This window comes from Schistocerca americana, chromosome 3 (assembly GCF_021461395.2).
Source record: "Schistocerca americana isolate TAMUIC-IGC-003095 chromosome 3, iqSchAmer2.1, whole genome shotgun sequence".
In the NCBI taxonomy this organism is placed as follows: Eukaryota; Metazoa; Arthropoda; class Insecta; order Orthoptera; family Acrididae; genus Schistocerca; species Schistocerca americana.
In genome coordinates, this window is record NC_060121.1 from 886,870,301 (window position 1) to 886,893,857 (window position 23,557).

At 44.7% G+C, this 23,557-nt stretch overlaps 1 protein-coding gene across 2 annotated transcripts in view; it reads left to right on the top strand.

Annotated features, from left to right (window-relative positions):
• Nucleotides 1-23,233, top strand: part of LOC124605429 (COP9 signalosome complex subunit 1) — a 96,436-nt gene extending 73,203 nt beyond the window's left edge. For both annotated transcript variants that reach the window (XM_047137089.1, XM_047137088.1), the window contains exons 10-11: nt 2,772-2,906; nt 22,738-23,233. In XM_047137089.1, coding sequence (XP_046993045.1) covers nt 2,772-2,906; nt 22,738-22,818 — 216 coding nt within the window. In that variant the 3' untranslated portion in view covers nt 22,819-23,233. The remainder of the gene's footprint in view (nt 1-2,771; nt 2,907-22,737) is intronic.
• Nucleotides 23,234-23,557: the final 324 nt, after the last annotated feature.

A 23,557-nucleotide genomic window follows, 5' to 3' on the forward strand; every position in this document is an offset into this window, starting at 1 on the left:
CCACTCGTATGACTATCAAGAGTTCAGAGGGAAAACCAGTTCTAAGCAAAGAAGGGAAAGCAGAAAGGTGGAAGGAGCATACAGAGTGTCTATACAAGGGTGACGTACTTGAGGGTAATGTTATGGAAAGGGAAGAGGACATCAATGAAGATGTGATGGGAGGTATTATACAGCGTGAAAAATTTGACAGAGCACTGAAAGACCTAAGTAGAAACGAGGTCTTAAGAGTAGTCAACATTCCGTTAGAACTACTGATAGCCTTGGGAGAGCCAGCCATCTGGTTGCCAAGATGTAAAAGCCAGTCTAAATACCTTCAGACTTCAAGAAGAATGACAATTCCAATTCCAAAGAAAGCAGGTGCTAACAGGTGTGAGAATTACTGAACTATCATTTTACTGAGTCACGGTTGCAAAATACTAACACAAATTCGGTATAGACAAACGTAAAAATTGGTAGAAACAGACATAGGGGAACATCAGTTTGGATTCCATAGAAATGTTGAACACCTGATGCAGTACTGACTCTGTCTTACCTCAGAAGCTATGTTAAGGAAAGGCAAACCTACATTTATAGCATTTGTAGACTTAGAGAAAGCATTTGACAATGTTGACTGGAAAACTCTCAAATTCTGAAGGTGCAAGGGTTAAAGACAGGAAGCGAAAGGCTATTTACAATTTGTACAGAAACCAGATGGCAATTTAAGAGTTGAGGGGCACGGAAGGGAAGCAGTGGTTGGGAAGGGAATGAGGCAGGGCTGTAGCCTATCCCCAATGTTATTCAATCTGTATATCGAGCAAGTAGTAAAGGAAACAAAAGAAAATATATGGATTAGGAATTAAAATCCAAAGAGAGGAAATAAAAACTTTGAGGTTTGTTGATGACATTTTAATTCTGTCAGAGACAACAAAAGACTTGGAAGAGCAGTTAAACAGAATGGACAGTGTGTTGAAAGGAGGAGATCAGATGAACATCAAGAAAAGCAAAATGTGGATAATGGAATGTAGTCGAATTAAATCGGGTGATGCCAAGGGAATTAGATTATTACATGAGACACGTATAGTAGACAGGTTTTATTATTTGGGAAGCAAAATAACTGATGATGGTTGAAGAAGAAAGGATATAAAATCCAGACTGGCAATGACAAGGAAAGCATTTCTGAAGAACAGTAATTTGTTAACATTGTGTATAGATTTAAATGTCAGTAAGTCTTTTCTGATAGTATTTGTCTGGAATGTAACTGTGACACAACTTGACTGGAAGAAGGGATCAGTTGGTAGGGCATGTTCTGAGGCATCAAGGAATCATAAATTTAGTACTTCAGGGAAGCATGGAGGGTAAAAATCATAGGAGGAGACCAAGAGACTAATATACTAAGCAGACTCAGAAGGATGTAGGTTGCAGTTAGTTACTCGGAGATGAAGAGGCTTGATTGGACAAATTAGCATGGAGAGCTACATCAGACCAGTCTTTGGACTAAAGACCACAACAACAACAACAATGACAACATTATATACATAATCCTTCAGATGTTCACAAAGAAAAAAAATCTGGAAATTGAGGCTGCTATAGATAATGTGAAATAATGTCCTTACCCTCACTCTCCACTTCCCCCAAATAATTCACCCAGTATCATCATGGTGCTATTCCCCGTCGTGCTACAGCCAGCAGTGTCGTTCGTAAGCCTCTGACAATGCTGACAATTGCATGATTGTGTCCTGATAAGGCAGCAGTTTTCTTTTCCAAGAAAAAAATTGGGCATACAATTATTTCGCACAAAATCGCTCACCGTACTTCAATCTTCAGTGAATGTAATGGGTTCTTGTGGAAAATGATTTTTCTGAATTGCAGTATGAGTTGTTCTGGATGCACTTAGCTGAAATCGTGTTTCATCAGAGTAGAAGTCGTTATCAACACCCATCACTTTTGCAAATAAAACACAAAATCCACTGACAGTAATGTAGTCTTTATCCTCTGTCATGTTCTTGAAACTTGTGCACAATGTGAGTGCGATATGAACAGAGTTTCGGCTTCTTTGTAGTTCTGTGAACATTTCCATAAGATATTCCAGTTTGCTGACACAGTTTTGGTATAGACTTTTTTGGTGACCTTAGCAAAGATTGATGTATATTTTCTGATGAGGTCTCATGTAATACCACAGGTTGGCCGGAACATTCGTATTCATTCACACTACCACTTTCTCTGAAAGGCGTGATTATTTGTGAAATTGTGTATTTGAGTGTAATTAGTGTATTTACATTTAACCCTACAAAGAATTGCAGCTGTCTCAGCTGTTCTGCTCGGGCCTTACACAATTGCCACACTTGTATTGTTTGGTTAGCCAGATACCTTAATAACCTGTCCTATGCGTGTACGTTTACAATTATGTATATTCCAATAATGAATTAGTTTGCTTGCACAAGCGATGTAGTGAACGCTGTGCCTGGTCTGTTTGGTGAGCGTGTTCAGATGTTTTAATATCTACATACATGTACACTCTTCAGGCCTCTATGAACACCTCTGTACGTGCTGTACTTGGTCTAATCTTGTCTTCATGATCCGAACAAGAGTGATACCTAGGGGGGGTGTAATATATTCCTAGATTCATTTCTCCGCGCGTGTGTGTGTGTGTGTGTGTGTGTGTGTCACTTCTCTCTCTCTCTCTCTCTCTCTCTCTCTCTCTCTCTCTCTCTCTCTCTCTCTTCAATGATTCTGTGTCCTCCTTTTTTATTCTCACCTTGAGATTATATATAATCTGTTTAATTGTTTTACAGATACTTTATGCAAAAGAAATTGATCAGAGGAGTACAACATTTGAGAAGTCACTGGCTGTAGGACGCGAGTATCAGAGGAGGACCCGTATGTTGATTTTGCGAGCAGCCATGCTGAAGCATCAGATCCATGTTAAAGTCAGTATCATTACTTACGTTGTTTTCTACAGTCTGTTACGCTTCAGATAAGTACTTCATAATAACAATAAGGCTTACTTCTGTTTTCATACAGCAAGCACATAATGTTCTCTATTTTGATTGATTTTGAGGGGAAGTATTGTTTGTTCTGCTGAAATGGGTATGTCAACTGTAATTAAGTTTATTTTCACAGAAAGTGTGCATTTTAAAACTTTTTTTCCACAAGAGAACAGAAGATAGAAATAAGTAATGAATCCAGTTTCTCTGCTCACACTTCCTCACTTACTGAGAGCAAAGTTGAGTATTTGTTGTGTTTGTTACTAATGCAGTAATTCATGTTTTCTCCATAAATTATGCTGTACAGAATCTTAACCGTTTGATGTGGACATCAGGAGGCTCCATTAGTTCATGGGCAGTTCCTAAAAAAAAAAAACTGAAAAAAGTGATTATTTTCTGTATTTTCACCATCACCAGCAGACCAAAACTCAGATGCAGGTTCGGAGATGGCTATGCACAGGAAATGGCTGTAGTTTTTATGATGTATTCCTAAGATCCCAGTCTTGTACAACTTTGAAAATTTTCCTCATATCTGTATCAGTTTTAGAGATATAAAGATTCAAAGTTACGCTACATGTACACTTAAAACCTGGTGAGAGGCGAAAATGTAGTTCATAAAGTGATGTAGCACGGTGAACTAGGCAATAAAGTGACTACTTTATCATCTGTGAACCCCATGCTGTAGTACTGAAGCACATGCAAAAATTTTTTACACATAAAATCCAGTCTGAGGTGTATAATTAGTTTCGTGTTATTTCAGTTTCACATAAGTAAACTATCTAAATTTTATTGACCAATACATTGCTTTTCATAAAAGTTACATGGAAAAGAAGGGAACCAGCAGAAAAATGCTTCTGTCAGAACACAAGTGTGTTCCTGTTTGTTTAAAAGACTGCCTGAAAAGTGGAGAACCAGCTGCCTCAGTCTACATTCATCAGCCCCTTTAAAAATTTTCCCAAACATTTTAACGTGTGAACATTTTTTTTCCCCCTTAAACTCCCGCAACTCCCCTAACTCATTCATGCCCATTAGTCCATCATTGGAAGTCCCTCATACCCTTGCTCTGTCTCTTCCTGCTAATATGCCATTCCTTCCTTCCTTCCTACTACTGCTGTCTCTCTCCTCACTGTCACTATCCTTCCCTTCCTTGTCATTGTCATATGCTCTCTCTCTCATTATCACTGGCTCTCCTCCATTGCCATTTTCTGTTTCTTTTTATTCCTCCTCTACCCCCATCCCCACCCCATTCTGGTAGTGCCTGCTTCAATCTTTTCATAGCAGTGTTGCATCATGGTCAGCTATGTTCCACTACCACTGTTCCCTCTCTTTTTCCCACACTGCCATTGTTTCCTGTGTAATATCTTCCAGTATCTATTACTTTTCTGTCTCTGCCACTGCTACTGCTAGTGTTTTGTCCTCTCTCAGCATAAAAAACTGCAAATTTGTTCGCATGCTAAAATTTTTGGGAAAATTTTTAAAGGTGCTGAGGAATGTAGAATGAGGCAGCTGGTATCCCACTTCTCAATAAGTCTTTTAAATAAACAGGAACATACTCGCATTTTTTTGTCACTGACTGGTATTACTTCTTCAAGCTTAAGTAGGTAAGGCCTGCACATTTTACTCGTGCCCTTTATTGCATAAATATATGTGCAATTTATAGTAGTCGCATAAAAATCATAAGCAAGGACATTTAACATGTGCAAACTTTGAGAGGAATGTAATGAAGCCCTCTGCAGTGTAAACAATGCAGAACATTACATAGGTATTTGTGTGACACTGAAGAGCACTGCATGGGGAAAGTTTGTGTTTATGGAATTCCAACATTGTGCTGGTAAAAGGATCGGCAGCTGTTTTCAGTGTTACTATTTATCATTAATAAAAATGTAAAATATAAATATTAAGCTAGATAAACAGTGTCTTGACATTCTGTATTTCAAATCACAGTAGTTCACTGCAGTGGTTACAAAATACCTGAGTGTTTCTGAAATGATCAGTGAATTAATGTTTGTGCATTTTGACGTATTAACAACTGTTCAACTTTGAACATTTCGTCCTTAACACAGTGCCTACTATAGATTGTCACCCATTAGTTGAATGTGGTTGGAGCATTTGAGAGGCTCCATCTGTGTTTGTGAGGCCTCATCATAGCACAGCATTAATATACTTCCGCTAATTTTCAACAGTACCCTTTAGTGTAATATTCGGTATTTGGCAGTAATAATTTGACAGTTTATATGGCTTTTACATGAGGTTCAAATAGTATGACTGTATGTTTGCACAGTAAGCATAAAGTTCTTTTACAACCTTTAAAATCCTTTTAAATTCACAAAAGTGGTTTTAAAACACATCTAAAATAGACAGAAGTGATTTTGAGATCTTCTAAAAGTGATGGAGAATATGTTCCCATCACTTTGCCTCTGGATCTCTATTTGTCACTGTGGATGCCAATTCTCTATACACCAACATCCCTCATGCCCATGGTCTTTCTGGTATTGAACACTACTTCTCTCTTAACATCCTTCATACTTCAGGTGTACTACCTCATTCCTCATACACCTTAGTAACTTTATCCTAACACGCAACTACTACTACTTTGAAGGAAAGGTATACAAACAAATCTGTGAGACAGCCATACACACTCTCCTATCCCAGTGTGTTTACGGGCCATCTAGAGGCTAGGGCCTTAATCGTGTGTGCACCTTCCTAGATGTTGACCATCTGTGACCGCTCCACCCATAACTCTGTCCACATTAAACTACCAACTACGGACAGTACCTGCATTTCGACAGTCTCCATCCCTTCAACACAAAATTATCCCTTGCATACAACTTGGCCACCTGGGGATGGCATATCTGCAGTGGCAAGAACTCCCTTACCCAGTAGGTTGAAGGTCTCACAAAGGCCTTGACAGGCACTACCCCCAGACCTAGACCACAAACAGATTTTTCGTTCCATATTCCCACATGCCCTCGGTCCTCCCACTGCCCCTAAGAATGAGCTACAAGGGAGCACAATCTTAGACACCAAGTACCACCCTGGACTGGAACAACCGAACCACATCCTCCATCAGGGCCTTATCTATCATCATGCCCTGAAATGAGGGACATCATTCCCAAGATCCTTCCCACCCCTCCTATAGTGGTAGTCTTTCACCCATCCAACCTCCATAACATCCTATTCCACCCCTATGCTACTCTAAATCAAATCCCTGTGGAAGACCAAGGTGCAAGAACTGCCCAGTTCAACAACCCAGCACTTCCTATTCCACTTGTCACAGGCTTACTTTTCCCCATCAGATGCCAGGCCACCTGTGAAAGCAGCCATGTCTTACACCAGCTCTGCTGCAGTCATTGAACAGCTTTTCATATTGTTATGATGATCAACTGGCTGTCCACCAGGATGAGTGCCCATTCCCAAACTGTGGCTAAGAGCAAAGTGGAGCATCCTATGGCACAACATGCAGCTGAACATAACATGCTTGATTTCATGCTTCATAATCCGGACCATCTGGCCCCTCCCTCCACCACCACCTTTTCTGAACCCCGCAGATGGCGGTTATCGTTACAGTACATGTTTGCACTTACGAAATCATTCCGGCCGCAACTTTTGGTGAGCTACTGTCCTCACACCCTCCACTCAACAGTTTCAACCCCTCTATGTCCTACCACTTCCTCCTAATTCGTGTCCCCTCACACTCGTTGTGCACTGCTCTGTGCGAACACACTCGCCAATCTTTTCTGCTTCTCTGCTCCTCTCCTTTTCTGCTCCCCATTCCAACCCACCCTCTCTCCCCCACAGCCTCCAGACATTGCCCATAGCAGCCTTGGTCTGCCACCATCCAGTCCTTGCACACTCTGCCAGGCAGTGCTCACTTCTCTCTCCCTCACATGTACGTAACTATCTCTGTCCCACTCTGGATTGCTGCTTTCGTTTGACACAACACAGTTGCAGTCTGTGCGGAGATAGCGGTCTTGTGTGCGCGTACTTTGCGCAAAAGCTCAATTTGTAACAGTCTTTTTGATGTGCCTGTCTGGAACTGTGTGTCGTCCTTGAGCAGAACTCTATCCTTTCCATAATGTTGCTGATTTTCCAACCTGGACCTTCGATTGTTTGGTTTTAACAATAGATATTTGATTTAAAAACATTTATAATTCCATTAGTAACCACTGCATTGTATTGAATGTATCCACAGGCACTGTCATAGTTTCCAGAATGAGACTTTCACTCTGCAGCGGAGTGTGCGCTGATATGAAACTTCCTGGCAGATTAAAACTGTGTGCCCGACCGAGACTCGAACTCGGGACCTTTGCCTTTCGCGGGCAAGTGCTCTACCAACTGAGCTACCGAAGCACGACTCATGCCCGGTACTCACAGCTTTACTTCTGCCAATACCTCGTCTCCTACCTTCCAAACTTTACAGAAGCGTGCTTTACAGAGTCGTGCTGTAATATTCTTCAGCATCTTAATTAAAACATGCAAATGCTTTACCCATAGTCTGTTCACACAGTAATTGGCACCCTCTTAAAAATGCACACCTCAGAATTTCTTTTGAACTCAAAACTAGATGAAAATCAATCCTTTGTACACTGGCAGTCAATTTGTCTCAAGCTTGCTTTGCCTCCTGTCCGTCCATCATCCCCCCCCCCCCCCCCCCCCCCACACACACACACACACACACACACACACACACACACACACTGAAAAACTTAAGTTGTGTAACTGACAGACTGTTGGAGTTTCTGAGCCTTTCATGATTTGCTGCCAGTTATCCAAAATTGCTCTTCCTTTAAAAGCATCTCTTCAGAAAATTTTTGATGTTACTTAGACTTCTAAAGGCATGCTGAATATTTTTGTAAAACTATGCATGGCAATGTGCAATCTCCTATTCCCAAGGAGTTTGTTGACAAGATTGTTGAATTACCAGATTTTTTTGTCATATATTATGCTATTTGATGTACTGTATCCAGTTTATATGTCACCCATGTACAGATAGCATGAAATGTTCTCTGTATGTCTGTTTTAATTGTTATCACTTTTGATAAGTGGAAAGGAACTAAGGAACTGCCCAGAGCTAATAGAGTCCTAAGAACTTACATGCTAACCATTTGTTAAATACTATAACGAAGCAGTGGGAATGAATCTGGCACTCAGATTCCATCTGGGACACTTAGAAGATGAAGATCAAATGATAAAATTTAGATCTTGTCGGGCCCGAGTTTCTCCTGGTGTATACGACATTCAAATAACTTACAGGAATGCTTCCAGGAGACGTCATCAACAACCACCAATATTTAGACAGGATCATACCTTGCCATTCTTGAAGTAAAAATGCAGTGCATGAGCTGAGCATAAATGCCACACATGCTCAAGACAGTCAAGCAAATCTGATGTTGCAGAACATTGTCTTGTCTCTGGTCGTCTTATGGAATATAACAATAATGGGTCACCAGCATGCACTTCCAGCTGTTGGGATAGTGTTATTAAAGAAGCTGTTGAAATTAAATTCGCAATTAACCTTGCAAATAGATTGTAGTTTTGTTTAAATTCTGCATTGCATCCTCGTCTTTCCCTTGCTAGAGAGAGAGAGAGAGAGAGAGAGAGAGAGAGAGAGAGAGAGAGAGAGAGCTTTCTGGAGTTTTTCTGAAAACAGGTTTAAAATTCCTTTGCCCAGCGCTTATTTGCTGCAATTTTATCTTGAAAGTGGCAGGGTGTGCTCCTGTTGAAATATGGGCGGTTGTCAACAATGTCACCAGGCTGCATTCCCGTAAGTTATTTGAATACAGGTCTTGTTGAACAGATGACACAAGAAGGAAAACTGTGCAGTAATAAATTATGTAAACATACAGCTGTTGTTTGCGTGGAAGTAGACCAACAGTGTGTTGTTGTGGAGAATGCAGATTGCCCCAGAGTGTACACTTCATTCACTTGAGACAGAAATAATTGGTTTACTAGTTCTGTAGCAAGCAGATTATAGTTTTAACATGGTAGCTTTAGTCATAAATGACCAGATGCATGTTGTGTAGCTATTTTCTTAATGCTGAATGTGATTCATATGGCAGTATCAGCTGGTTCTTCGCGGTATTGATACCACTGTAGTAGCAACCCACAGAATGTTCCATGCTATAAATTCTTGAGTCATCTCTGTCTTCATTGTATGACCTGTCTCCTCGTTATACTCCTAATGTTTTTAATTACAAGGAAACAGAATGGCTGATTGGAACTTACCTTCAGGGTTCAGAATTCGAAGTACAGCTGAGAGACAACATTAAAGTAGGAGGAGGATGTTGACGACAGGTGGGCCGCTCTCGTCCTGGACTCTGAGTGAGCTTGCCCCTCCATTCTAACCTTCTTCAACCTACCCTTCTTTCCTCCATGAGTAAGAGACAAACAGTTCTGAAACCTAGATTTTTTTAAAATATATATATATCCATAGGTGTCTACCGGCAGCAATTGGAATTTCACCTACTCAACATAAGTACAGGCCAGTTGTATATTTGGTTATACAGTAGTAGCATGTAATTTTAGTGTAATGGTCTGTGGTCTTAATTAACACTCAGTTTCTAAATCTATTATTATACCCCACAATTCACTTTAGGGTTCCTGAAGAATGCTTTGGCTGAAAGCTTATTTTTATAACAGTCTTTTCATTGTGCCTGGCAGCAACTGAGTAGCATTTTATCCTTTCCATAATATTGTTAACATTTCAACGTGGACTTTGCATTAGTTGAGTGAGGGTTTTGTAAGGCATCTGATTCATGGAGAAAAAACATTTCCTTAATGTTATTCCAATGATTCAGTCTGGCATCGGCTTTTCCCCATGAATATTTTCATGTGGTTCTCTTTGACATACAGACAGTTCGTGGTTCTTAGGTTTACATTTTTTATTTTTTATTAATTGTGGAGCAGAAGTATAACAGGACTTTCCCTAGATTTCTATACTGCATTGCATGTTACTTTTAACCTGTAGATAGCTGGTAGTCTCAGAACTAAGAGTTGATCGTCTGTAGGCCTTCATTACATTTCCTGCCATTGTGGCATTCTTACATACAGTGTTGTTACCTTTCAAAAGTCTCACAAAGACACAAAGGAATTACAGACATTGGCTGCAAATGGGCATTGATTGAAGACCACGGGGAAGTTGAAGATTCATGCCGGACGGGGATTTCAGCCTGGGTCTCCTTACGAATCAGACCTAAATTCTGACCTTATCCACACACTACTAATGTAGTACACCTTGCCCATTCCCCACATTCCTTGCAGCATTTCACTAATACCTGTAAGAGTTCGAGCCTGGCAGAACTTCCAGTGATATTCATCAGTTCTTGTGTGCATAAGATCTCTAGCCATGACAGCACTGATCCACATTTTGCAAATGTTGGTTTGCTTACACTGTTGATGTTTGGCTGAAAAGCCCTTACACAACTTCTATATAGTCCAGATCCTCTGCATGCAATTTCTATATGTTTGGAGCCATTAGGAAAGACATTCATGGCTGTCAATTAGCTGATGGATGAAGAGGTTCGCATCCAGGTAGTCATGGTTCCATAGGCAACTGGAAACATTTTTCAATGAAAACACTGTCTTGTCTCATAGTGGGATAAATCTATTAACAGTTAAGATTATTACTTTTCCTTATTTTTTTTCTGTAAGTCTCATTTTCGTTTGACAACAGTATATGTGCATGCTGATGTTCAGAGGAGAGGTGGTGCATTTGCTGTTAGAAGAAAAAACAAACTTTAAAGATAAATGTTTTATGGCTATTTTGGATAGTTTACAAGGCCACATCAACATAGGAACACATATAAACAGTAGATAATATTACAAAATACTACAATTCACAAATAACTTTCAAGAAACTGTAACTTTTCGTGTTTGTCACTACTGCTGTTTAGCTTTATTGGTACGTGAACAGACAGATATGTAAAACACTGCCATAACAACCCCCCTTTTTACTGGAGGCTCCTTGGGAAAGATACATTTTTTGATGTATACTGACTAAGGAAAATTATGAATTTTTGTTGACTTAAGATAGCTACCTAAAAAGTTTGTTACACTTACTCTAAACTTTGCAATTGTCTGTGGTATGTGAAACTTATATCTTTGCTGTCACAAATATTTGATTGTTTCTCTTCTGAATACATAGTGATTTTTGAGGATGTGGTTTTGATGGAACCTGGGAAGACAGCTGCACCCCCCACCCCTGAGTAAATAGTGGATTTTGCTTCTATACAGTACTGATGTGAGAACATTACACGTTACAAAGTATCTTGTTTCTGAGCATAATGTCTGCCTGCCTCTGTAGGGTCCCCTCAGGGGGCTCAGCATTTAGTTGCTGGGTACGGGCCTGGCGACGCCAGGGTCCCCGAGCTGGGGACTGGGAAGCGCCACCATTCCTCAATACCGTAAGCTCTGAGCGTGCTTCAACAACCACTGTAAGGCGTGATGGTGGAACGTTGTACGGTACAGAGCCCGGGGATCTTGGCTTAACTGCCTGGGTCGCGAGGATGGTATAAACCTCTATAAAAACCCCTCAATCTCAAGGTGTGCTGCGCGCCGAGGAGACGCATGGCTGTTGTGGTAGAACAGTTCAAAGTGGGCGACCTCTGGGGAACCTGCTGCCCCCCGATTGTATTAGGCTTACCCAGGCAAGTGGGGCTCTGTCTGTATGGATATTCCTTCCCCTAGCTGCTCGTGGGACCACCATGAAACAAATACGAATAGTGCGCAAGCACGAGTCTCTACGAATGGAAAGTTCAATGCTTTACAGTATGACCCCCAATCGTTCCCTTCCCTGCCTACACCAGGGGAGGAACGGCAGTCTAAATTACCTGGTGAGACGTATTCTCCTCGATTTCTGGTTTGCAGCCGAACAGATGGGGACTCATTGCTGACCACAAAGCCTCAGTTTTTTGTGGAAAATTTAGAGGACAAGTTCGGAGAAGTTGAGGGCATGTCTAAAGTGAGGCTTGGAGCAATCCTCTTACAGACAGCATCCCCAGCACAGTCACGGGCATTGCTTGCCTGTGACAAGCTCGGTGATGTTGCAGTCTCCATTACGCCTCATAAGAGCCTCGATATGGTTCAGGAACTTATTTTTCATCGTGACCTGTTGTTGCAGTCTGACGAAGAGCTCCGTGCAAATCTGGAATGTCCACTTTGTACGACGTGACTTCAGGGGACCTATAGATAGTAGGGTCGCCACCGGCGCCTTCATCTTGGCTTTTGAGGGAGACACCCTGCCCGAGAAGGTCAAGGTGATGATATATCAATGTGGTGTTAAGCCTTACGTCGCTCCTCCCATGTGCTGCTTTAAGTGGTCGAGGTTTGCGCATATGTCATAGAGATGTGACGCCAACCCTACCTGTCAGGATTGTGGACGTGCCTCCCACCCCCAAAGTCCCGTGTTCGCCGCCCTCTGTTTATGTCAACTGCAGACAGAAACATTCACCTTGCTCTTCAGACTGCATGGTTTATCAAAAAGAACGGAAGATTATGGAGTATAAGACCTTGGATAGTCTCGCTAACACAGAGGCTAAATGCAAGTATGACCGACTTCACCCTGTGCGCATTTCATCGACGTTTGCTGCAGCAGCTTCGATGTTGCCATCCCTGGCGACGAGCCCCCAACCTCAGCCGCTTTTTGTCGGCCCTCCAGCCCAGCCATCTACCGTATTTACTCGAATCTAAGCCGCACTCGAATCTAAGCCGCACCTGAAATATGAGACTCGAAATTCAAGGGGAGAGAAAAGTCCTAGGCTGCACCTTCAACTCGAAACAAAGTTGGTCCATTGTAATACGAGACTCAATTTAAGTCGAATGAAAGACGATACAGCTACAATAGTTTGGTTCGAGTAGTAAGCTTAGCAGTTAAGCTTTACCAGGTAGCCATTGCTATGCGTCAGGCGCTCCATCCGTATTTATACGGATACCCTTCCTTTTTCACGTGCTTCGTCTGGTTTGAATCGATTGCTATTTTGCTTTGATCTGATAAGTGCCGTTTTCTTTGTTATAGGTGTTTACATCACTATAAGATGAAAATGCATTACTGTACTGTGTCATGCATTGTTTGTCGCATCTGATAGTGCGTGGTTACGGCCTGTCGCCGCCCGCGGCATGGCTTGCTTTTGTGCGCGCTACCGCCGCTTACGATTAAAAAAAGAGAGGAATTGTCTCATTAGCGAAACAATGGCAAGCGACTGCTACTTGTTGTTACTTACACTGCTGCTTTCTTTGATAATGATCAACAAGAACCAAATAATAGACTGCGTATGATAGAACATGTTCTGAACGAGAGTTAGGCGAAAATTTTTCTCCATTTGAAAATCTTTGCGCCCGCTTCTTTAGTACATCAAATTCTGCACAGAAATTAGTCATTTTAGATTTAAAAATCTAGACAGTTGCCGTGCTTCATTTCTGACTGTATCACTATGAGGCATAAAAATAATACGAATATAAACAGGACATGATACGTATTTTCTTCCGCGTTTGCTGTTGTCTCACTCTAGTTTCGTAGTGTATTAGGCAGACAGGATTTAAATGAGATAGCAACAAACATGAAAGAATACATGGCAAAATGTTTATATTCGTATTATTCTTATGGTGAAGAGAATACTGCATGTGATTCGCATTTCATCAGGTTCCTATTAGCAACAGTCTTGCCAGTCGAATTTTCGTAGTACATTGAAATTCTGCTACTTTCGAAGATGAACAATACGGAATTTGTATTTACTAAGTTGGATAATGTATGAAAATGCAGTGGTCGAAACTCAGGGCGGAGAAAAAAAAGCTCGTCTTCCACCCTTTTTTTATTTATTTACTGACGCAGAGGTTTTGGCGCCAGTATTTATATCGTTGCCTACAAAGCATGCCTGTGTAGCGCTACATATATTCGACGGCAGAAATTAGTTGTGGCGGCACCTACCAACATTTTTCAGAACTTCCGCTTGCTTTGCACTCGATTCTAAGCCGCAGGCGGTTTTTTGGATTACAAAAACCGGAAAAAAAGTGCGGCTTAGATTCGAGTAAATACGGTATTCCTGTCCCCCAGGTAGTTGGGGAACACCCTCTTTCGTTGCTCCCCTGTTGTCAACATCGGGAGTAACAACCCCTCCTTCTTTGGGGACTTAAGTCCCCACCTCTGAGCCGGAGAAATGCCTGCTGCCTCCGGCTCCCCTCGCGCGGAAGGGATCGCTTGGTGCCCTCCCTTCCACGGTTACTGGCCCTCCAGATGTCAGCCAGTGGCTGAAAAAGCCACCACCTGAGGGCCGTAGGGCTTCCAGGTCTTCCTCGGTCCTTGAGACTGGGTCGGAAAAGCCCACCCAGCCTGATAAAACGAAGGACAAACGGGACCCTACCAAAAAGAAGAAAAAGCAAAAGGAGAAGGACATAGAGACAGGAAAGTTCCACTGCACCTGAAGATGATGTAGAGCATCTAGCGTCCCCTCAGGAGCTAGATGTTGCTCGACCCACAACTCCTATGGAAGTGGCGGTGAGCACTTCTAAGGCATAACCTATCACCCCCCCCCCCCCCCCCCTCCCACCCCAGGTTCTTTCATGTCTTCAGTCGGATACTATTATCCTTCAATGGAATTGCTGTGGTTTTTTCCACCACCTTGCTGAGTTGAAACAGCTTTTGTGCCGCTTCCCTGGCCCTACAGGAAACACGGTTTCCTGTTCGGCGGACCCCCTCCCTCTGTGGCTACCGGGGTTACTATAAGAACTGCGTAGAATATGACAGGGTGTCTGGCAGTGTCTGTGTTTATGTTCTTGCCACTGTTCCTAGTGCCCCATTGTCACTTCACACGGCTCTTAAGGCGGTGGTTGTTAGAAACCGGGCAGGAATGGAGCTTACCATCTGTTCCCTCTACCCCCCACCCCGTATAAGATTGTCCCTCTTGTCGACCTAGCTGCCTTGTTCGCCCAGCTGCCTCCCCGCCGTTCTTTCTTTTGGGGGACTTCAATGCCCGCCACCCTTTATGGGGTGGGGCCCAGATCTCGGGCCAGGGTAGGAACGTTGAGGCCCTCTTGGCACAGCAGGACATCTGCCTCCTTAACGCTGGTGCTCCCACATATTTTAGCTTGACTCATGGCACATATTCGGCCGTCACTATGGCCATTGTTTCTGCTGCCGAGGCAATTGTCCCCTGCTCTTCCAGTACCCTAAGGCGTAAGTCAGTCCCTTGGTGGACACCAGAGATTGCAAAAGCTATCCGGGACTGCCGACGAGCCCTGCAACAACACCGGTGTCATCCTTCCCTAGAGAATCCGGTTGCCTTTAAACGGCTGTGGGCCCGGGCTCGGCGGTTAATCCAGCGGAACAAACAGGACTGCTGGGAATGATATGTTGCCACCATAGGTTCTCGCACCTCCCCATCTCAGGTGTGGTCGCGGGTTCGGCGCATTTTTGGCTTTCGTTCTCATGCGTCTGTCCCTTGCCTTTCTCGTCGGGGTACACTTTGTACTGACCAAATTGCCATCGCCGAACATCTGGCAGAGTACTTCACTCGTATTTCCGCGACAGCAGGCTACAGTGCAGAATTCCGCACCATTAAAGAGCAGGCTGAGCATACGCAGTTGTCGTTTCACACGCACTGTTGGGAATGATACAACACCCCGTTTAGTGAATGGGAGTTCCAAAGTGCCCTTACAGCTTGCCCCGATGCCTCTCCAGGTCCAGACCGAATTCACAACCAGTTTCTTCGCCATCTCTCGACGCACTGTCAGGGTGAATTACTCGCCCTGTTTAACCGCATCTGGACTGAGGGTGTTTTCCCAACTCGTTGGCATGATAGCTTTACCATCCCGGTGCTGAAAACTGGTGCAGATCCGCTGGTGGTTGATAGCTATTGCCCTATCAGCCTTACCAACGTTATGTGCAAACTCCTGGAATGGATGGTGAGTCGGCGGTTCATGTGGATCCTCGAAGCTCAGGGCCTCCTCGCCCAGCAACAGGGGGGCTTCTGTCAGGGCCGCTCAGCGATTGACAATTTATTCTCGCTAGAGTCAGCTATTCATACAGCTTTTACTCGGCAAGAACATCTAGTTGCTGTTTTCTTTGATCTTCGGAAGGCATACGATACCACCTGGCACCATCATATCCTTGCTACGCTGCACGAATGGGGCTTACGGGGTCCACTTCAGATTTTTCTACGGAATTTTCTCTCCAATCGCTCCTTTCGAGTTAGAGTTGGCTCATATTTTAGCTCTACCCATATTCCGGAGAATGGTGTCCTGCAGGGCTCAGTTCTCATTGTTCCCCTCTTTTTGGTGGTGATTAATGGTCTTGCGGCAATGGTGGGCTCATCGGTCTGTTCCTCTCTATATGCTGATGACTTTTGTCTTTATTACAGTTCCTCAAGCATCAGCGTCGCTGAACGGCGGCTGCAGGGAGCTATCCGTAAGGCACATTTTTCGGCATCCAACCATGGTTTTCAGTTCTCAGCCTCTAAGACCCGAGTGATGCATTGCTGTCGTCGTCGAATGGTCCACCTCCATCCAGAACTCTACCTTGCCAATGAACTCATTCATATTGAGGAGACGCATCACTTGCTTGGCATGCTGTTTGATGCTCAGCTCACTTGGACACCTCATCTTCGCGAGCTTAAACAATGGTGCTGGCGGCCCCTCACCATCCTTCACTGCCTCAGCCACACCGTTTGGGGGGCTGCACGAACAACCCTCCTACAGCTCTATAAGGCCTTAGTCCAGTCCTGTCTCGACTACGGGAGCATGGTGTACTACTCAGCAGCACCTTCAACGTTGCACATCGTCGACCCGATTCTCAATTGTGGTGTCAGACTGGCGACAGGTGCCTTCCGCACTAGCCCAGTGACGAGCCTTCTTGTAGAAGCTGGAATCCCTCCCCTACGATTCCGCGAACAATAATTGCTTGTGTCATACATCGCCCGTGTCCATGCCTCGCCCGACCACCCAAACCGCTGGCTCCTTTTTCCATCTTCTGCACTCCCCTCCACACGATCGCGGCCTAGGTCGGGTCTCCCGATCGCGGCCCGCGTTCGTTCCCTTCTCTCATCACTAGAGTCCTTTCCCTTTCCTCCATCCTTCCGGCCCTCTTCTTCTACCCCTCCAAGTCCTCCGTTCCACCTGCCAGTCTTCGTCAAAAATTCCTGGCTCTTCTTGCCTTGTTTCGCAGTGCAGTCTACATCGATGGTTCTGTGGTCGATGGATGCACTGGGTTTGCTTTCATCCACGGCGACTAAGCACTCGACCACTGTTTTTCTCGGGACCCTTTCGTGCGCGGTATTAAAGATGCTGTTCCTGCTCTCGCAGAGTGTGGTCGTTCAGCGACGTTTGTGTGGACCCCGGGCCACATCGGCAGTCCAGGAAACGAACGTGTCGATCGGTTGGCCAAGCAGGCCACCACTTAGCCATCCCTGGAGCTTGGTCTTGTGGAAAGAGATCTCCGGTCAGCCCTACATCGCAAGATCTGTGATGTCTGGAGCTCTGAATGGTCTGTCTTGAATACGCCAAATAAGCTCCGCATGGTCAAGTCGTCCACGGCTGTATGGAACTCTTCCTTGAGGGGCACGCATAGTGACTCAGTTGTTATCTGCCGTCTGCGAACTGGACGTGGTTGACCCACAGCTATGTCCTTCGTCGTGAGAACCCGCCCAAGTGTCGCTGTGATGTAGGGCTGACAGTGGTCCATCTTCTGATGGACTGCCCCCTTTTAGCCCACTTGCGGCAGTCCTTTAATTTACCAGCTGCACTTCCTGTAGTTGTCAGTGGCGATGCCTCTATAGCTGACTCAGTTTTACGTTTTATCCATGCAGCTGGGTTTTATCACTCGCTCTAGTGTGGGCGCTCTCGCATGATTTCTCAGGCTGCACCCACTCCAGTGACTTTTAATTGTGACGTGGATACCAAAATAGTGTCTTTTATGGTAACAAGTTGTGTTGGTACCTCTATCAACACTCTCCAGCTGGAGGTTCTTCTTTTGTAGTTGAGAGGTTGACCTTTTACCTGATCCATCAGCCACTGTAGTCTGTTTTACTCTAGTCAACTATTTGCTCTGCTCCTTTTAAGTGTCCTCTATTTTGTGTTACTGCAGTGTTCATTTTAGCTCTGTACCCGTTGGTGTTCCCTCTCTCTGGGTGCAGAGGTTACGCTTTTACTGTAAAGGCCTTTTAGAAGTTTGTCTGTTTGGAACGGGGGACTGATGAACTCCATGTTTAGCCCCCATCAAACCCCAAAACCAACCAACCTCTGTAGGGTAACTACCCTTCAGGAGAAGTTAAGATTTTGAGTAATTTATTGCTTACTGATGGCTCGGGAATGGAGACAAGTTTTAATTTTTATTTTTACTTTTTGATCTGCTTTTGCTTATGGTCATTAGAAATGTGTTCTTTACACAGAGGAATGGTTACTAACTGTGCTCCCCTGATTATCGCGAGATGCTCAGTTGCTCAGAAAACAAGAAAAGTAAAATACGAGCCATATGTCCTCGTTGTTAGGTTGCTATGACTATTGATTTAAGTCTGTGTGTTCTACCCGTGCCATATACAAGCAACCCAGCAGGCCAAGTGAGCCCATGTGAAGGCAACAAGTGCCAAGTGTACATCTCAGATCGGCTAAGCTCACTGAAAACAGCAGAGATTTGGCTCGGTGGATCAGCATGTGCTGATAATCCAACTGGACTGGCAGAGTACACCAGTGCTTCTCTGAACATCAGCATGCACATATACAGTTGGCAAACGAAAATGAGACTTACGGAAAAACAGTAAGTAAAACTGTTAATAGATTTATCCCGCTATGAGACCAGACAGACAGTGTTTTCGGTGAAAAATGTTTCCAGTTGCCTATGGGCATAGCTAACTATGGTACATTTCAGTAAGTTTCTTGATGGTGATCCATTTACCTACACGCATTTCCTTCCCCTCCTTGCTCCTTTCCCCTCGCCCTCTCCTCTCCCTCTCTTGGTGTCCTTGCTTACGTTAGCCCCCGCTATCCTCCTGGTTCTGTTGGTTTTACAATTCGGCTTTGTTGCATAATCATTTCCTCCTTTTGGCATTCTTTGGTCCCCCTTTGGGGTTTGACCTCCATTACAAAATTTCTCCTCTGTAGTGTGAGCCATTTGGGGAAGAGCACCTTACCTAGTGTCTCCGACGTGCGCCCTCCTAGTACATTCCACCTTTTCTTTCACGTCGTTGTCTGATGCTAGGGTGCATAGCCAGCACGGTAGCCAGCCCGTGTGGTACGGTCGCTATGTACCCTTTTGGTTGAGCCCCCTGAACACAAAGGGATCAAACTTCTGATACCTGAGCTGTGACCACCTCATGCATGCCTTGGAGTGGTTGCTCGTCATCCTGGAGCATCGGAACTCTCGGCAATGGCCGCCTTGCCAGACGGCCCTTGCTGTGGCTGGGTGGCGCCTGTGAGGAGAGCCCCTGATCGGAGTGGGTGGTATCAGGGCGGACGCTATGCAAATGAAACGCATACGGGTCCAGAACTCTGGCCGTTCTTCTGCAGCCATCTTTCTGCGTGGAACTGATTCCTCAAGTTCTGCTTCTCTTGCCCCTTCGGCCTTCCCTTCCATGGCTACCCCCTGGGAAGAGGGTCAGGCCCGTCGGCTAGGGGCGAAACCTTTCCTCTGTTATCTAGTTCGCACCAGGACCGATGGAGATACTTGCACCAATGCCAAACTTTTATTCTTTGTGGAACACATTGAAGACAAGTTTGGCGAAGTGGACTCCCTGAGCAAGATGCGGTCGGGTTTGTTGCTGATCAAAACTGCTTCAGCTGCCCAATCTGCGGCCCTTCGTGCCTGTACCCATCTTGGCGCAATTCCTGTGTCCATTACCCCTCACCAGTCTCTAAATATGGTACAAGGTGTGATTTTTCACAGGGACCTCATCCTTCAAACTGATGAGGAACTTCGGGACGATCTCGGACGGCGGGATGTTCACTTTGTTTGGCGTGTTCAGAAGGGTCCTAAAGACAATCGCATTGATACTGGTGCCTTTATCCTGAAGGGGATACCCTCCCTGAGAAAGTTAAGATTATGGTTTATCAATGTGATGTGAAGCCGTACATACCACCTCCTATGAGGTGTTCTAAGTGCTTGCGTTTGGGACAATGTCTTCCCCCTGTTCACAGGCCCCTCTATGTGGTGACTGTGGACGTCCACTCCATGAGGGGAGTCCCTGTGTTACCCCTCCTGTGTGTGTAAATTGTCATGGTAGTCATTCTCCACGTTCACCAGATTGCCCAGTATATAAGAAGGAAAAGAAGATACAGGAGTATAAGTCCCTCGATCATTTAACTTACACAGAGGCCTGTAAGAAATATACACATCTTCACCCTGTGTCCATGACATCTAGTTACGCCTTGGTTACATCTTCACCCCTTCCTCCCCCTTCCTTACCCCCATCCCCGGACCCCTCTCTTCCCCCCCTCCCCTGTGGCTCCCACACCTTCTCCTCTGGGTGCTGCTCCCCCTCCCCAGCCGGAGAAGTGTCCCACTCCTTCGGCGTCTGCCAGTCAAGGGCACCTCTCCCGGGATGCCCCTTCCTGGCACCTTCCAGGTCAAAGGTCTGCTGCCGCGCGACGACCGCGAGAGCCGCGGTCTGTCGGCCCCCAGGTCGCCCGGTCTCTTTCTGCTCCTGATCTTGCTGCAGCTGGCTCCATTATGCCACACAGCCCTCCTCGATCTCAGCCTGAAAAGAAGAAGAAACATAAGTCCCGGGACAAAGAGCCTCGGTGTCACCGGAGGTCCCTTCCCCGACTTCACAATCAGATGCTGACCTATCGTTCATGGATGTCGCCCCCTCCTTGTCGGTGATGGGTGGGGACCAGGCGGTATGACTGGCTTTAGCGTGTTCAGCCCCCATTTAAATCATCATTCTGTGGTTCTCCAATGGAATTGTAATGGATACTATCGTCACCTTCCGGAATTGAAATCCCTTCTTTCTTCTTACTCTGCAGCTTGTGTGGTTCTCCAGGAACCTCATTTTACTGATGCTCACTCACTGACCCTCCGTGGGTTCTGTGTTTTCTGTCGAAATCGGGTCGGACCCCTGCGGGCTTCTGGTGGCGTCTGTACGTTGGTCCGTACAGACATTGCTAGCACGTGGATTCCTCTTCAAACTACACTGGAATCGGTTGCTGTTAGGGTCCACCTAGACTCTGCGGTCACAGTTTGCAATCTTTATCTCCCTCCTGACAGGACTCTTACACCTGCTGCCTTAACTGCCCTTCTTCAGCAACTTCCTCCTCTCTTCCTCCTCCTTGGGGATTTTAATGCTCATCATCCCTTGTGGGGCAGTGCCTTTCCATCTAGATGAGGTCTTCTTATAGACCAGTTTATTGCAGACCACGACTTTTGCCTTCTTAATGATGGCTCCTCTACTCATTTCAGTGCCAGTCATGGTACCTTTTCTGCCATTGATCTTTCTCTTTCTTCTCCCTCTCTCCTCTCTTCTCGGTTTCCTCCGGGAAAGTGGTTTTTATTCTCAGTTTTAAGGTTTTTAATCTCTCTCTGCTGTTGGGGCAGGGCGGTGAGTGTTTGGGTGTCTCCCACTGTAAGCCGTGTTCGGAGATTCCCGATTCACCTCCCTGACTGAGACCTTCTTTTCTTCCCCTTTTACTCTGTTTTTACCCCCTTTCTTTTTTTAAGGATTGGTTAGTCTCCTTTTCCCATACGTACTTCTACATTCTAGCGGTTGCACCTTTTAAGTCACAGGTGGTCTTGCCTATGCTGCTTCAGCGTAGCGTTGGGTTCGTTCTCTTGCTGACTTCCCTCATTTTGTTTTTACCATTGACAACATGACTGCCCTTTTACGTTTTTAGCCTTTTCCCTTTTATTGTTCTGACTTTCCTAAGATGTCACATTAGCGGAATGGGTCACATTTGAAACAAGGGATTGATAACCTTGCTGTTTGGTCCCTTAACCCTCAAACAACCAACCAACCAACCTACACGCACACACCAGCACATCCTGTCCCAATGCTTTTCTGGGCTTATCCAACCCTGTCTGAGGCAGGGTCACCTGTGAAAGTTGTACTATCGTAGACTAGCCCCGATATAATTCTTGCACAACCTTTTGTGTGAGTGTGACCATCAACTGGCCATCCTCACAAATGGGTGGCCACTGCCCAACTGTGACTGAGAGCAGTGGCAGAAGTCACAGCTGAGCACAATTTGCTAGACTTGAATGGCTACTGCACAGTCTGTACCATTTGGATGTCCCACTCTCACTATCAGCTCCCCAGAATTTTATAGCTGGGAATTGTTCTTCAACATAATCTTTGATCCATGCCTGTCTCCACCTCTGTCACTATTATTCTGACTCAAGTAATCTAAACCCACAGTGGTCTCTCCTCATAGTCTCTCTCTTCCATGTTCTATCTCCCCTTGCAGTCCACTCCTGCACGTACTTGTGTGCCACACATAACTCTCACTGCTTCCTACAGAGGGAGCACACCATTACCGCAGGTGTGTGTGTGTGTGTGTGTGTGTGTGTGTGTGTGTGTGTGTGTGTGTGTATAATGCCCTTTAGCTGAGCAGTTCGCCCTTTACACTTGCCCCTTTTTTGTCTGTAAAGATATGACCTGCGTAAGTACTTCAGGTGATTTAATTCACTTAGACAGGAACACACACCTGATTTGGTTGCATAAGGCATACCTGAAAGTGTATAGCAACATTCACTTACTCTGAGAGAGCATGTGGAACTATTCCTTTATGACTGATGTTATCGTAAGAAATTATTAACTGTGTGTGTGGTTCAGTCTGAACTAAAATGGATTTTATTTTCCAGAGCCCACAGAGGGAGACCACTCAAGGTGGGGAGATGGCTGTCGCCCCAGGAAATAGCACCACTCTGCCACCGAGGAACTGAACGAGACAGTGGCAAGACTGTTCCATACTGACTCGAGATAGCCTATGGAGCTGCTGTGGACAGTGTTCATAGGAGTCGTGCTGTGCTGCTACCGATGAGGGTGTATTTAAGTGTGACTGTGGGGGCCGCTGGGTTGGTGCAGCACTAAAAGACATAATATGCTATTCCATTTTTTACAAGCCATTGGCTACAGCGAGATCTTTGCCTGGGTTTTACAAGGCAGTTGATGTGATTGTTATGATGACTTTCGAAACTTGTTGTGTCATGTGAAATCAGCACCGCAGCCTGTAACATTTACTAAAGCAGATTAGTGCGATTAACTGGTGCACTGCCAGTTGCATTCTTCGACTTTGTTTTGAAACAAGACTTGTGCTTATGGGCTAAATACAAATTAAACATTATGTTGAGACTTTTACTATGTTCAAATATGTTTATGATTTCTTAAGTGCTCCTGTATCCATTTTACAGTGTGAGTAAACGGGTTAAAATAAATATATAGAACAGAAGGTAGGTAATATTGCAAAATCTACAGCACTCGTCGAAGCATCTGTTACTGCAGAGCAGTGTGCAGGTGTGGGAATTTTCATCCCGTACTTAGTTAGTGCTACTTTGGGACTGTTGATTTTAAAAGTGTGTATTGCTGCTATAATACTATGTACATGGCGTGTTTTTTAAAATAATTACTGTTTTTACATTAAACAAACAGTGCATTTTTTAAAAGATTTTTACCTAAAAGCTT